Below are 15,651 nucleotides of genomic sequence, written 5' to 3' on the forward strand. Positions count from 1 at the left end.
TGGAAAGAGTTGGTGAATTCCTCATTTTATCTTACTTCAGTATTTCTGTGATGGTAAATAGTGTTGCGCTGGGCTGGGTTGGTTGGTTAGCGGGTATAGTGTTGCGCTGGGCTGGGTTGGGTGGTTAGCGGGTATAGCGTTGCTCTGTGCTGACCCCCTCTCCTCTCTCACTCCCAGGTCTGGTGGACGAGCAGCAGAAGGTGCGCACCATCAGTGCCCTGGCCATCGCTGCCCTGGCTGAGGCGGCCACGCCCTACGGTATCGAGTCCTTCGACTCCGTGCTCAAGCCCCTGTGGAAGGGCATCCGGCAGCACAGGGGAAAGGTCAGCAGCAGGACCCCTTTAACCCTAAACACACACACGCAACCACATACTCACCCTCTCTCACATACGTGCACACACACACCTCTGACTCTCACTAATCTGCCCCCCCCCCCCCCCCCACAGGGTCTGGCAGCCTTCCTGAAGGCCATTGGCTACTTGATCCCCCTGATGGACGCTGAGTACGCCAATTACTACACCAGGGAGGTGATGCTGATCCTCATCCGAGAGTTCCAGTCTCCCGATGAGGAGATGAAGAAGATCGTGCTCAAGGTGCGGGCTGGGGAAGGGCTGCTTTCCTCTCTCGTCTTTCTTAGCCTGTTCATCTCTTCACACTGGCAGAAGCACACAGGTTCCTTATTCCCGGTCCCAAGTATGGAAGTGAAGCGGTTTAAATCAACACTGATCTGCTCTAACCCTCCTGGGTAGTTAGTAATTTGGCAGTAATTTCCTGGCGCTGTACTAGATGTGACCACACTCGACAACAATAGCTGTCAGCTCCATCTTTCCTCTCCAGTGGAGTCGGCCCTCTGTAAAGGCTCCAGGTGGCTTATTGCGGATTCTGGTTTGGGTGCTTGTACCCCCTCTGGTTTGGTATCTTCACTGAGAAGCTGCTCGGAGGTCACGTGACCCTTGTTTCGGCCTGTACTGACCCCCCCCTCCTCGTCCCTCCCCAGGTGGTGAAGCAGTGCTGCGGGACTGATGGTGTGGAGGCCAACTACATCAAGACCGAGATCCTGCCCCCGTTCTTCAAGCACTTCTGGCAGCACCGGATGGCCCTGGACCGCCGTAACTACAGACAGGTGAGCTGACCTTTGACCCCTGCTGTGCCCTTTGGGCTGTGGTCCGTGGGTGAGCTTCCCTGCAGAGTTCTCCAGTCAGGCTGAAGCTCCGTATGAAGCTGTTCTATGATCACTTGCATACATTGGTTCAGTATGTGACCACCTGCCTGAATGTTGGCTTTTAAGTCCCTCTGCACACAAACATCTTCTAATGTAAATAACCAGCATGCAATGCCAGTAAGCCAAAACAAAACCGATCAAATGCCCTGATCCAACGCAACAGAGTTGTAGTTCTGTATGAAAATTCTCACTGTGATATTTGCTTCATTCGGGGTTGGGCGCCCCCTGTAGAAGCCGTTCTGTAGCGTCCCGGTTGGGTAAAGCCACCGCTGTCGTGTGTCGGTGTAACTTCATGGCGGTACGTTCCTCGCCCCTGCAGCTGGTGGACACCACGGTGGAGCTGGCCAATAAGGTGGGGGCAGCGGAGATCATCTCGCGCATCGTGGACGACCTGAAGGACGAGGCGGAGCAGTACCGTAAGATGGTGATGGAGACCATCGAGAAGATCATGGGCAACCTGGGCGCGGCCGACATCGACCACAAGCTGGAGGAGCAGCTGATCGACGGCATCCTGTACGCCTTCCAGGAGCAGACCACAGAGGTGGGTCGGAGCGCGGGTACCGCCCGGGTAGCACAGTGGGTCAGAGCGTGGGTACCGCCCGGGTAGCACAGTGGGTCAGAGTGTGGGTACGACCCGGGTACCACCCGGGTAATTCTCTGGGTCAACGAGGTCCCGGTCCGTTTTTGGATTTCATGCCAACTTCTGGTCTTAATTATTTCGCCCTGACATTTAAGCAAGTTAAAGACTTTTGTGTCCCAGTATGAGATGTTTTGCCGTGATGTAATCCAGCAGTGTTGCTTTATACAGCCAGTTAGCTCATTGAGCCAGGGTATTTCCCACCCTGGCTCTTGGTGATCCCTGATTGTACCTGTGTGATTGTAATTTCTCTCTTTGTGTTCTGTAACTGGTTATTTAGATAATTACAGTTTAGTTCACTGCTCTGTTTTTAGGAGTATCAGCATTGTTATTTATCAATTTTTCAAGTGCCAAACAACACCGAAGCCTAAACATTAGCTTTTTACATTACACTGGTCAGTGAAGTCATGTTGGATTTTCTGAGTGAATATTTCCCTAACGCCTGCCCTGCCTGCCCCCCCCCCCCCCCCCAGGACTCTGTGATGCTGAACGGTTTCGGGACGGTGGTCAACGCCCTGGGGAAGCGGGTCAAGCCCTACCTGCCGCAGATCTGCGGTACCGTCCTGTGGCGTCTCAACAACAAGTCCGCCAAAGTGCGCCAGCAGGCGGCCGACCTGATCTCGCGCACCGCCGTGGTGATGAAGACCTGCCAGGAGGTGAGCCGCTGCCGCCGCCACCGCCGCTCGGTCTGACCAATCACACGCCTCGCATTCTCAGTTTCTGTATGTAGGGCAGCAGGGTGGCATCATGGGTAAAGGAGCTGGGCTTGTAACCCTAAAGGTTGCAGGTTTGATTCCCGGGTATGACACTGCCATTGCACACCCTTGAGCCTGGGACTTAACCTGAATTTCTTCAGTGTGTATTCAGCTCTATTAAATGGGTACTGTGGAGAAGAAAAAAAAATTTATTTAAATGCAAATGAAGTTGTGCAAGTCTGCTAAAAGCCTGTAATGTAACTGCTGAAAATGATTATTTTGAAGGATTAGAGTGCAGGTCGTTGGCCTCCTTTGCTACTGTATGATTCATATGGGGATGTGTGTATGAGGAGATGTTTTGCCCATAAAAAACACGATTTTTCCGCCTCCTTGCTGAAACGCTGCTGCTCTCTCTCGCCACCTGCAGGAGAAGCTGATGGGGCATTTGGGTGTGGTGTTGTATGAGTACCTGGGAGAGGAGTACCCTGAAGTTCTGGGGAGCATCCTAGGAGCCCTGAAGGCCATCGTCAACGTCATCGGTACGGCATTCCTCTGCTTCACACAAACCAGCATTCACCCAGACCTATCCCAGCATTCCCTCAGAATCCCAGGAGTCAGGAGTGCTTTCTGTCAAAAGCAGCTCTCTGATTGGCTCAGATCATTAATAGGGTGTCTGAGTCAGTAGTTCCGAAGCCCTACTTATCCATCACTGATGGTTTTCTCATGTACACACCAGTGCGGCAGCAGCCAGCAGCTGATTGGTTCTGCCCCTTCTTTAGCCTGAATGCTGATTGGTCCCTGTGTGGTTTTTTGCAGGCATGCACAAAATGACCCCGCCCATCAAGGACCTGCTGCCACGTCTGACGCCCATCCTGAAGAACAGGCACGAGAAGGTGCAGGAGAACTGCATCGACCTGGTGGGCAGGATCGCCGACAGGTCAGTGAGCGGGGCCGAGAGTGTGGGGGGGGGGGGTCCTCATACTGCGGGACAGAAGGGGTGGGGGTGAAGGGGTGTTAAACGTGCAGGGGGGCAGAGTATGTGGGGGTGTTAAGTCTGTCTGTTCTTTTCGTGCAGGGGGGCGGAGTACGTGTCGGCTCGGGAGTGGATGAGGATCTGCTTCGAGCTGCTGGAGCTGCTGAAGGCTCACAAGAAGGCCATTCGCCGAGCCACCGTCAACACCTTCGGCTACATCGCCAAGGCCATCGGGTCAGCGCCCGGCCCACAATGCTTCACTCTGTGCACATGCCACATTATATACAGCCGGGGTGTCCAATCTTTTCTGAAAAGCACTGGTGTGGGTGCATCACCAAGCACTAAGGCACCTGATTCTCCTTATCAGGGTTTTGATTGAAGACCATACTCAGTCAGTTAGTTGTAATGCTGGTCTAAAACCCACAGTGGCCCATTTCGTATAAGATTGAGCTCCCTGATATAAGTGATTGCAGTGCTTTGCAAATGTAATTCATTTTTAATTTTCCACCCTCTCCATTGCGCTTAGCTTAATGTGATTTTAAGCAGGACATTTACTGTGATGTTAAGCGTGTTTGCGGTGTATTAACGCCCCCCCCCCCCCCACCCCCCCCCCCCCCCCCTCGGACAGGCCCCACGACGTGCTGGCCACGCTGCTGAACAACCTGAAGGTGCAGGAGCGGCAGAACCGCGTGTGCACCACGGTGGCCATCGCCATCGTGGCCGAGACCTGCTCGCCGTTCACCGTGCTGCCGGCGCTGATGAACGAGTACCGGGTGCCCGAGCTGAACGTGCAGAACGGCGTGCTCAAGTCCCTCTCCTTCCTGTTCGAGTACATCGGCGAGATGGGCAAGGACTACATCTACGCCGTCACGCCGCTGCTGGAGGACGCGCTCATGGACAGGTGAGCCCGCGTCCGCTACGGCGTGGTCACGCGGCGGGAACTCTTAACCAGAGCGAGTAACGGGTGGAGGCCATCAGTGTTGGTCTCAGGGGTGGAGAACATCAGTGTTGGTCTCAGGGGTGGAGAACATCGGTGTTGGTCTCGGGTGTGGAGAACATCAGTGTTGGTCTCAGGGGTGGAGAACATCAGTGTTGGTCTCGGGTGTGGAGGCCATCAGTGTTGGTCTCAGGGGTGGAGAACATCGGTGTTGGTCTCGGGGGTGGAGAACATTGGTGTTGGTCTCAGGGGTGGAGAACATCAGTGTTGGTCTCAGGGGTGGAGAACATCGATGTTGGTCTCAGGGGTGAAGAACATTGGTGTTGGTCTCAGGGGTGAAGAACATCGGTGTTAGTCTTAGGACCCAATTTTAATCAATTAGTGTCATGTCAACCTAAGAAAACAGCAGTTTGTACTGTAACTAAAAGTACTACTAGATAAATAACCATGTTGGCACCCTTACCCGTCCCCCCCACACACGCCCTAACCACCCTGCTCTGCCCCCACCCCCCCCCCCCCCCCTCAGGGACCTGGTGCACCGGCAGACAGCCAGCGCGGTGGTGCAGCACATGTCCCTGGGCGTGTACGGCTTCGGGTGCGAGGACTCGCTCAACCACCTGCTGAACTACGTGTGGCCCAACGTGTTCGAGACCTCGCCCCACGTCATCCAGGCCGTCATGGGGGCGCTGGAGGGGCTCCGCGTGGCCATCGGGCCCTGCCGAATGCTGCAGTACTGCCTACAGGTAACCCCCCCGCCCCCCGTCCCGCCCGCCGCATAGCTGGAGCAGCTCTGCTCTCATACTGGGGTTTGGATTAGTCAGCATTGTGGGTGGACTGATACGGGATCAGCTGTATACTTGCATACTGTCAGTTTATTTTTGTTCCTTTATTGAATATGAGTTTTATCTTTGTGGGAATATGATTTAATATTGGGTGCAATATTGGTTGAAGTGGAGTTGGGTAAAAGAGTGGGGGGTCCACATGTTTATGTTTAAGGAATGGCTGCACCACTGTGTTCATGGAGTGTGTTTAGGTTCCTTTTGGGTTTATAGGTTGCGTGCATGTGTGTGATATATATATATATAATTCCCCCGGTGGTAACTGGGTTAACTGAAGCTGTAGCAGAAAGCTTTTTCGATGACTATCACCCCGTTCTCTGGCGCAGGGTCTGTTCCACCCGGCGCGGAAGGTGCGGGACGTGTACTGGAAGATCTACAACTCCATCTACATCGGGTCCCAGGACGCCCTGATCGCCCACTACCCCCATGTCTACAACGACGAAAAGAACCCCTTCATCCGCTACGAGCTGGAGTACTTCCTGTGAACACAAACCCCCCTCCCCGCTGTTCCCTTTCCATTCCACAGAAGCCCCGCCCACTCTTCCGCGCACACTTATTTTACTGTCCGCCTCGTCATTGGCTGCACCTTTCTCAGCTCCGCCCCCCCCCCCCCCCCCGTTCTCTGTCCCTCCCCCCTTTTGGACGTTACTTGTTTTTTATCGTTTAGTTGTGTGTGTGTGTGTGTCTGGTAGTGGATGACCTGTCAGCCACAGTGGCACCAAAAAAAATGAATCATTTTTAATAAAAGAGAAAAAAAGGAAAAAAAAAAAAAGAAAGATAAATGGAACAACGTAGAGCCCGTAGGTGAATTTTTTTTTTTCTTTTTCTCCCTTTGTGAGAAATCGCAGCAGAGCGTTAGCCGCAGTGCTAAGGAAAAGCTTCTATCAGAAGGATTCTGGGTAAACTTTAATATTAATCGTCATGGTTTCCTCGTAGTGGCACTTCAGCGCCTCTCTGCTGGGGCTTATTCTCCATTTTTGATCTTGCGAAGTGTTTCCTTACTTGACAGAATAAACACTTGTGTACAATACTTTCCTGTCCAGCTCATTTCCATGGGGAATTCGACCCAAAATGTGTTTTAAAATGGCCGATCGTGTCCCAGTCTCTTCTCTTAAATGGGACTGTGTGGCTTATGGAGTCTGTGGCCTGTCACTCACTGAGGATTTTCATTGGTTCACAGAGTTTTTAAATTAAATGTACATTTGAGATTGCTTAAAGTGCTTCGATTTTCTTTTGCTTTAGATATTTTATTAAATGCTTTTTCTGAAATATGTATATGTATATACACACACACACACGTACACACGCTATCTCCAGTAATAAAAGAGTAAAATTTCATGACATCAATTTTCCAAAGCATGCAGTCTCTGACAAACGGTATTCTGTGTGCCAACATAATTAATTAACCACAAAAAAGAAAACTTCCATGAGAAGATCATGCATTTTCCTTTTTTAATAAAGTTTTGCACAACTGGTGTTCCAACATTCCGTAGCCGACTCGAATTCCAGCTTGTCCTCTCTGGGTGAGTCGGCTTGAACCACATCATAACCTCAGGTTTGTCTTGCTGTGGGATATTTATCTCTCTTAAAAGCAAAAACCTAGAACTAATTTCAAATGACAAATGAGTTTCAGATAGTTAAACATGCTCAAGGCATTTTTTTTTTAAGTTGGGTGAACTGTTTGCACCTGTCAAACATTCCAAGTTCTGAGGCCTATGATTAGAATCTCTGTGATTACCACTTCCTGTCTGTCAGGGCTGTTGTGGAAAAACAAGTGAACAAGCACATCTCTGGGTCCTCAGTATAAAGGTATAGTAGTTTCAGAGATAAGCTGGCACAAACTGGCTTTTCTAGGAATAGGGGTGCTTGTCACAAAAAATCCAGATTCTTGTCCCATGTTAAGGAGGACAGCAACTCTCAAGAATGGACTATTAACATTGTATTTTGAAATATGCTCACTTACTGTTACAAACTGACCCGTTTCAATGTATTGCCTCGTCAGCAACGATGTGGTAAAACTTTTTTTTTTGATAAGACTATGTTGAACTGCGTCAGTTCGTAACAAAGTGAGCATATTTAGGTAGTGTTGCAGTCCCTTCTTGAGAGTCTCTGTCCTCGATAAGTGGTAACAACGTGTAATAAAGGTATTTGTATTTGCAAAAGAAGGCATACTCCACCGTCGCCAGTGAAATGGCCGAAGATGACAAAAATAAGCCGCTAGCTGTGCATGTAAGGCTACGGTAAGCGAACTCGATGAAAAGTGCCGCGATTCCCGCGAGAGAGACGTGTGTGCGCGTGCGTCTGGTAGCCACCGGAGACCAGAGGAAAGGCGCTGTGATCTCGCGTATTGTTTTTTTATCGCTTCCTGCTTCCCTGCCGAGACAAAACAAGGCGAAGAGAGAACGGAAAAACAAACGGGTGTCCTCTCGCTGTGCAGCGGCGAGTGCGGGCTCTTTGTTGTGCGTCTGGATGAGGGCGATGGGGGTGATCTGTTTTCCAGGCCTTGGGGGGGCGTGTTTGGACTGGGCCCGGCGGGGTGTAGCTAACTGGTAGGTCCCACAAGACCAAACAGCATCTCGCTACCCTCAACCTCGCGACCCACTCTGTTTTTGTGCTTCTTTTTTTTTTTTTTTTGTACCGCCAGAGGTGACCTTCAGAAATTGTGTTGCATGAGCTGGTGAGCTGGGTGCATTGTCACAGTCTGGATGAGTTTTCAGTTTTTGCTTCATCCTGAATTTTAATGTTACATGTGAAGAGTTGAGAAACGCTAGCCTCTCCGGGACTTCTCTGGACAAAGATCATTTTCAATTATTTTATCGGGATTTTAATGACTACTGCTTTCAATATACTGCCTTTCAACACAGTATTAGGCCACTTCACAGTGAAAGGCAGAATCTTACTTCAGCCCCTGCCAAAGTGTAGCGCCCACATGGGTGACGAAGGGGGCGTATTTTGTGCTAAAACCCCCACCACACTGTAGCCGAACGGTCACCTTGACCGACGGTGTCTGTCAAACCGGAAAAACGGCCTGAAGCCCACATGGTGAACATGGCCCAGTTTGGGGTGTGTAGGTGTGTGTGTGTACATGTGTTTGGGGTGTGTGTGAGAACTTGTAATACTATCTTTGCGGGGACCAAATGTCCCCACAACGATAGAAAGATGAGGAAAATTATGCTTTGTGGGGACCTTTTGCTGGTCCCCACAAGGTCAAGAGGCTGTTTTATGGTTAGGGTTACAATTAGGTTAAGGTTAGGGTTAGAGGTTACGGAATGAATGTAGTCAATGGGAAGTCCCCACAAGGATAGCAGTACAGGACTGTGTGTGTGTGCATGTGTTTGGGGGGGATGTGTGTGTGTGTTTGGGGAGTGTGTGTGTGTGTGTGGGTGCATATTTTTGGGGTGTGTGTGTGTGTACATGTGTTTGGGGGGTATGTGTGTTTTAGGGGTAGCCTGTAAGGGCCACTGGATTTCTGCAGTCAAGAAGCCCTGGAAGACACTGCCAGCCAGATTCTTTGGGCCCTGGTGAGTGACTCAGCAAGCGCAGGAAGGGAAGTTACCCCAGCGCTGAGACGGTCGACGCCGCCTTTCTCCTTCCCGCCGTGGACCGAGGCGGCAAGACGCCTACGCCGCGCGAATCAGCGAAACGACGCAGCCCAGAGCAGACTGGCGCAACTGAGCATGCTCGGCCGCGCCCGTTCTCCCGCCTACCCCCACCCCCGCCCCCACCCCACGCCCACCCGGACCGTGGAAACCGGGCCTTCTTTAAGGGTCCGTTAAATCCGATTTTGCGCTGATCAGCGCAAAGCCTCGTGCGCATTGACCCAGTTTTCTGTGGGCCTGGCGATCCTCGCTTTGAGTTAACCGCGAGCATTTCTCTCTGATTATCAGCCGACGGAGAATCCTTTCTTTATGCTGGCAGTGATAGCTGGGTCTGTGTCTGAGCACTGCGATGGACGTTTGTGGAGGGCCTTGTCCTTAAACTGAATGACAATTTCAGTTTTGTTTGGGAATGCTCATTTGAGCATCCTGGGACAATACAGAAGGACCCCCCTGGGTTCTCTTGTTTTGTTTTTTCCCCTCATGATTCATTGTTGAGCTCATTGAAATCGGCAGTCTAGTAAGAGGAGCAGCTTGAGTAGCTGAGACAAACCAGCCTAATGATGTCACAACCAAGCTTGTTCCAAGATGGCTGCGCTGTAGTCTACTAGCTCCAAATACTGCAAGCAGTTCTGGAGACCGTACTACAAGGAAGATATAAAGGCTCTGGAAAAGGTACACAGAAGGGCAACCAGATTGGTTCCTGGTATGACAGATTAAAGTTATGAGGAAAGATTTAGGATGCTTAATCTCTTCAAATTTAGCAAAGGAGATTTAGAGTTGATTTGACTGAGGCTTTTAAATTCATAAAAGGATCAACAAAGTGAACTACAAGAGATTCTTCAGGTTGAGTTCTGTTAGTAGAATGAGAGGACAAATGGAAATTGGCAAAAGGGAAATTCTGAAGGTATTAGAAAGTTTTTTTTTTTCCCCACACAGAGAGTAGTCACTGCATGTAATAGCTTGCTACGTCATGTAGTAGAGGTAGAAACTCAGGGGGTTTTCAAGAACAGGTGCTGTATACTATCTAGTTTGTAGGCAACCTGAGCACTAGGTACACTTTAGTGCTAGGAAAATGACGAGCATTGTTGGGCCGAATTACCTGTTCTCGTAAGTGTTAAACAAAGTGAACTTCATTTTTCTAGCAAATGCGAGTCAATTTCAGATTTGTATGCAGGGCCATATCTTGTCTAAGGTAAAAAAAAAAAATGTAAAACTTCACGTCTTCTTTAAAATCTGTCCCCAAAAGAGGAAGTGTGCTCGTACAGGAAGTGGGTACCTCACAGCCCACGTTGGGCACTCACCAGAACATGGGTAGCCCTGAAACTGTTGAAGGAGGGACAGCTGAGAATTGAGGATTTGAGAGTTTTTCATGCCAGGCTTTCACACAGGAAGTTACACACTTGGGGGCTTTGACACGAATGTCTGTGTAACGCAGGGCTGCCCAGCCCTGTTCCTGGAGATCTACTGTCCTGTAGGTTTTCACTCCAACACTAAAAATGCACACTTCATTCAACAGCTAGAGCAGGGCTGCCCAACACGGTTCCTGGAGATTTATCATCCTGTAGGTTTTCACTCCAACCCTAACAAAGAACTTCTCATTCAGCAGCTAGAGATCTCCTTGAGCTGCTAATTAGTATAATGAGGTGTGCCAAATCAGGGCTGAAATGGAAACCAACAGGATGGTAGATCTTCAGGAGCAGGGTTGGGAAGCCCTACAGCCATCTGATGCAGTTTGAGAGTCAGTGTCAATAATCCATTACATTACAGGCATTTAGCAGACGCTCTTATCCAGAGCGACTTACACAACATAGCATTTTACATTGTATCCATTTATACAGCTAGATATATACTGAAGCAATTACGGTTAAGTACCTTGCTCAAGGGTACAACGGCAGTGTCCTTACCCGGGAATCGAAACTGCAACCTTTCGGTTACAAGCCCAGTTCCTTACCCACTGTGCTACACTCCGTCCAAAAAATCCAAAAAAAGAGGGCTGGTTTTATTTTAATAAATTCCCCTCTAATTCCCCTCTAATTGTCCTGGACTTTCTACCCTCCATGTTTCTCACTTTGTGAAATAATGCTGCAGTAAAATCCTCTCCCTCACTCCTCACATTCAGGCTGTAGTACTTGATCTCTGATTAGCCGCTGTTCACGCGTGCAGTTACACCTCCGTAGTTCCGCAAGACAGAAGTGCACTGCGGCTGAGGCTTCCTGTTTTCTAGCTCAAAACACAATAACCTCAGGAATGCTGCAGTCTGTCTGAGTTCCCTGGTCCCATGACTGCATCTGCACGCATGAAACGAAACTGCTGACGGTGCAAAAATATGTCTGTGAGAAGACTGTCTGTCATTGTGTCAAGCAGGGCGAGAAAGGCCAACAGTGACGCTAAATACCCTGCCCTCGTATCACTTTAAAACAACGAGGACGTCCACACAGCACGTTATAACAATGAGGAACTAGAGTGTAATTTACAACTCAATCATTCCATTCGCTTTCAAATGAGGGCGGTAGGAATGTCGTATATGCTGTTGTGGCATCATCAGCAATTTAAAAACAAAAGGTATCATGTGCAGGGCTCGAACACTTGACATTTTTTTCTGAGTTGAAAAATTTAGGGCCACACTCATGCATCCCTGTTTGTAGATGCGGCCCTAAATTATTTTCCCAGTTAGCACACGACATGTTTCTGGATAAAATGCTTTTAAAATGGTACATCTGTAGACCTCCTTGACAACACAATGGCATTATGCCTCAGATGAGGTGGCATGCATTGGGTCATGGGCTGTTTCTTTGTTTGTCCACACTTTTGACTTTCCATGGCTTTGGTGAAGGTTTATTTTGGTCTCCTATGTCCATAAAACTTTGTTCCAGAACTCTTCTAGCTTGTATCTTTATTTAGTAGTAAGTAAAATTTAGTAGTGCCGTGGCTGCGGCATGTGTGGCTGCTTCTGGAAGAGGTTCACTTTTTTATTGATGATGTAATTGAGTATGGCAGCAGTAGGATGAATTTGGAAGTGTACAGACTTGTCTAGCAATGGACAAAGAAATTCCTCCATCCTCGTCGACCAGAGTTTCATCCCGCAGAAAGACAATGACCACAAACACACAGCCTACGCAACCAAAGCATTCATCAATGAAATGCTTTGGTTGTGTGGGCAGTGTGTTTGTGGAGTCATGTTTTGGACTGGCCAAGTCATTCACCAGATTTAAATCCAACTGAGCATGCATTTCACTTGCTGAAGAGGAGACCGACGACAGAAAACCCCCAAAACAAAGATCAGCTGCAAGCAGCAATTAAGGCCTGGAAAGGCATTTCCAAATAAGATACCAAATATTTAGTGACATGACTGGGTCGTAGAATTGATGCAGTTATTGCATTTAAGGGCTATGTAGACTTTATTGCTTTAATTTACTTTTAAGTTAATCCATTAACTTAATTTTGCACAGCTGAAAATTGGGGGATTCAACACAAAAATAGCTGTTTCTGTAAAATGGTTAAACACATATGCATAGAAGTACTATGTAATGAAAGTTGATTGCATGTACTTTTACCTCATATTCATCGTTTGATCTCGAATCTAAAAGCCTTTAAGTATATTGCAAAAATAACTAATTTCACTCTACCTGCTACCATACTTTTGGGGGGCACTGTATTCAGTAATAAGCTCCCTGTGTGTTGAATATTTTGAACATTTCCATACAGCTGGCACAACCACCAACAGTTAAATTTTAATGTATAATAGACAAATAGTATCAGATTTAGTGCAAAGCCTAAGAGGCCAGTCTCCAAACATTAAACCAGAAAAGTCATATTAAATTAGGCAAAAACTTTTGAATGCAATTGAAAGTCAACACTGAAAACACATTTGTGTATGATGAAGAACTTTTGTCATCACTCTACAGTCTTTTGCTGTTAACGTATTTTAACAAATCTGATCGACCATGTATTATTTTCAGTGGAGCTCAATAGAAACTGCTACAAATGTGAAAGGGTGTTATTTCATCAGTCCGATCTCATGACAAGTAACTGTCAGTCTCTTGATATCTTTAAAACGAACATGACACATGAGCCGTGTAGTCAATAATTCTAGTAATTGAGTAGGCTAGAATACTGGATGTCGAAAAGCATTACAGTATCTTTTGTCTTTTCTAGTCGATTCCCCGCGCGTGCGCAATTTGTAATCGCGCTATAACGGAAATAGAAGCCGTTCGGTCTTCCGGGACAGACTTTCTCAGATACGAAAATGGCGAAGATCGCCAAAACACACGAAGGTAAGACGATATTACTGGAAATGCGCGTTTAATGTGATTTTATGTAACACATATGCATATACCACAATGTATCTACTAAATGTGACATGGATCAGCTGTTTTACAAAGAGAAAAATTGCTGTGTTCCTGTAACCGATATGTGAATCTCAACGAGGACATGAAAAGATAATGGCGGCTCAAGCTGCGTCGCAACAAACGCATTTAGCTAGCTAATGCTAACTAGTGAAGATATGAAGATGTTTCGGATTGTAAAGCGGAAAGAAGTCTGAATGCAGTGTTTCATATAATACACAGAATGTTAATCAAAGTTACAGCTTGCGTTTCGACAGAAATACTTATATATACAAATAAGTTGACCATTTTATATTTCTGAGACGTAGACGTACGAAATGGTTAGTTAGCGAACCTTGCAAAACGCCATGAAATGGATGCCGTTGCCACGTTGCTAGCCTTTGTTTAACGGAGATTAATAATGTTTCGCGATGTACTCATCGTTTTTATTTTGTGGAATCCATTTACACTCGGATACGACAAAAGAGTCACTATGATTTCCAGCATTAATAAGCAAGATATCTTGCTAGGTAGCTAATCGCGGCCTCTTCGCTCATGACTTTGCTAGCCGTTTAAGTGGATCTGCAGCTGATTTGCGTTAGGCTTTCCGTTAACATTCACGTTTGTTTGCAAGCTAGCGGAAAACACGTTACACGCTCACTATACTAGCTACCGGGTAACATTACACCAGGACGTTCAATTTCTGTTTTCTTGATTAGATCTAGGCCACGGTATTGGTCTGTGTTGACATTTGACTAGTTAAGTTCCATTTTGAATGGGAGTAGATGTAACGTAGTCCGTTGTTATTTTAAGAATATTGCGTTACTTTAATATTGAATTCAAGTAGTTAATTCAGAGTACCCCATACTTAAATCACAAACAGTTTCATGAAAATTATGTTCTTAAGCTAGACATGACATTGTTTGCAAACCAAATTTGACACAACGATACTAAGAGTGAAATTGATATAGTCGAGCAATTCTACAAAGCATCTCACAGAAATTCACTCTGCATTTTTACCCCCTCCCCACTTCTTGTGACCTGTCCCCCTTGACCTTTTCCTCGCTCCCTGCCCGGTGTTGTGCTTCAGACATCGAGGCTCAGATCCTGGAGATCCAGGGGATGAAGGCCGCCCTGCTGGAGGAAGGGGAGAAGGGCGTGGGCCTGGATTCCACCGGCTACTACGACCAGGAGATCTACGGCGGCAGCGACAGCCGCTTCGACGGCTACGTCACCTCCATCGCCGCGAACGAGCAAGAGGATGTAAGCTCCCCCACCCCCTACCAAGACCCCCCTCTTTCCCTTTCCCCCCTTGTGTGGCTCAGCACAGCTGGAGTCGGCTTGAGACGGGCTTCTGAAAGGAGACCCGACCGAGCTGGCTTCCTGTGTGAAGCCCCCCCCTCCCCCCCCCCCACCCCCCACCCAGCGTTTGTTTCTCGTGTATGAGCTGTGAGAGCCGGGCTGTGCCGGGCTTGACCAGACTCGGCCTCTCTCTCTCTCCTAGGACGACGAGGAAGACTCCTCCACCAGTCTGCTGGGGCAGAAGAAGGCGGGGTATCATGGTCCGGTGGCGATGCTTAACGCCGTTCCGCAGTCAGATGAGCAGGTGAGCGATGCCTCCTCCTCCTCCTCCTCCTCCTCCTCCTGCCTTGCACCGGCTCTCCTGCGAGTCCGTCTCTCATCTGTCCGCTGTGTTGGAAGTGGAGGCGTTAGCCGTGTCTGAATCGGCTTACTTGCCTACTATTGAGTATACGAGTTGCATACAGCTAGTGTACTCAATAGTAGGCCAGTAAGCTGATTTAGACACTGCTGCTGAAGTCCAGTTCCGGGTTTGTTAGTTGCCAGATTAGCTGGCGCTGACATACTACATTGGCGCTTAGCACCTAAATATTTACGACATTCAGCTTTCTCTACTGGTTTTTCATTAAGAGAAGAAAATTTGACACTAAGTTCCCCAACTATATATCCCCCCCCCCCCCCATACGCTCCCTTTTTTCCCCAATTTGGGATGCCCTGTCACACTCTTCACACTTGTATGGGGGTATTATTGTCTCAAAAATAAGTAAATGTAGGTGATCCACAAATAAATGCAGCTGGTTCACATTTGTGCATCGCCTTGCCTGCTTGCATTTATTTTTGGATTTTTGAGACTGTTCATACAGATGAGCCACGCAGCAGCCCTGCGGACGATGGTGATCTCTCGTTTTGCTCCCTTTATCGCTCCCTAACCGTTCTCCCCCCCCCCCCCCCCCCCCCCCCCCCCCCCATCGCAGTACGACCCCTTCGCCGAGCACCGGCCGCAGAAGATCGCCGACCGCGAGGATGAGTACAAAGGCCGGCGTCGCGTCCTGATCATCTCTCCAGAGCGGCTTGACCCTTTCGCAGACGGTAAATTCCACCCCCGCCGCCCGTCCCGCCTCTCCT

General features: G+C 48.4%; 1 protein-coding gene across 10 annotated transcripts in view; it reads left to right on the forward strand.

Moving 5' to 3' along the window:
• Positions 1 to 15,651, forward strand: part of sf3b1 (splicing factor 3b, subunit 1) — a 46,397-nt gene that overhangs the window by 13,573 nt on the left and 17,173 nt on the right. For 5 of the 10 annotated variants that reach the window (XM_035409126.1, XM_035409130.1, XM_035409125.1 and 2 more), the window contains exons 1-4: positions 13,039 to 13,176; positions 14,318 to 14,490; positions 14,732 to 14,833; positions 15,501 to 15,615. In XM_035409126.1, coding sequence (XP_035265017.1) covers positions 13,149 to 13,176; positions 14,318 to 14,490; positions 14,732 to 14,833; positions 15,501 to 15,615 — 418 coding nt within the window. In that variant the 5' untranslated portion in view covers positions 13,039 to 13,148. Of the gene's footprint in view, positions 1 to 177; positions 324 to 446; positions 594 to 997; positions 1,124 to 1,541; positions 1,764 to 2,332; positions 2,516 to 2,981; positions 3,094 to 3,370; positions 3,492 to 3,629; positions 3,762 to 4,155; positions 4,429 to 4,491; positions 4,835 to 4,990; positions 5,208 to 5,629; positions 6,334 to 13,038; positions 13,177 to 14,317; positions 14,491 to 14,731; positions 14,834 to 15,500; positions 15,616 to 15,651 lie in introns of those variants that run through there. The other 5 variants (XM_035409119.1, XM_035409120.1, XM_035409117.1 and 2 more) reach the window with 5 other exon arrangements.

The sequence above is a fragment of the Anguilla anguilla genome, chromosome 3 (assembly GCF_013347855.1).
Source record: "Anguilla anguilla isolate fAngAng1 chromosome 3, fAngAng1.pri, whole genome shotgun sequence".
Lineage (NCBI taxonomy): Eukaryota > Metazoa > Chordata > Actinopteri > Anguilliformes > Anguillidae > Anguilla > Anguilla anguilla.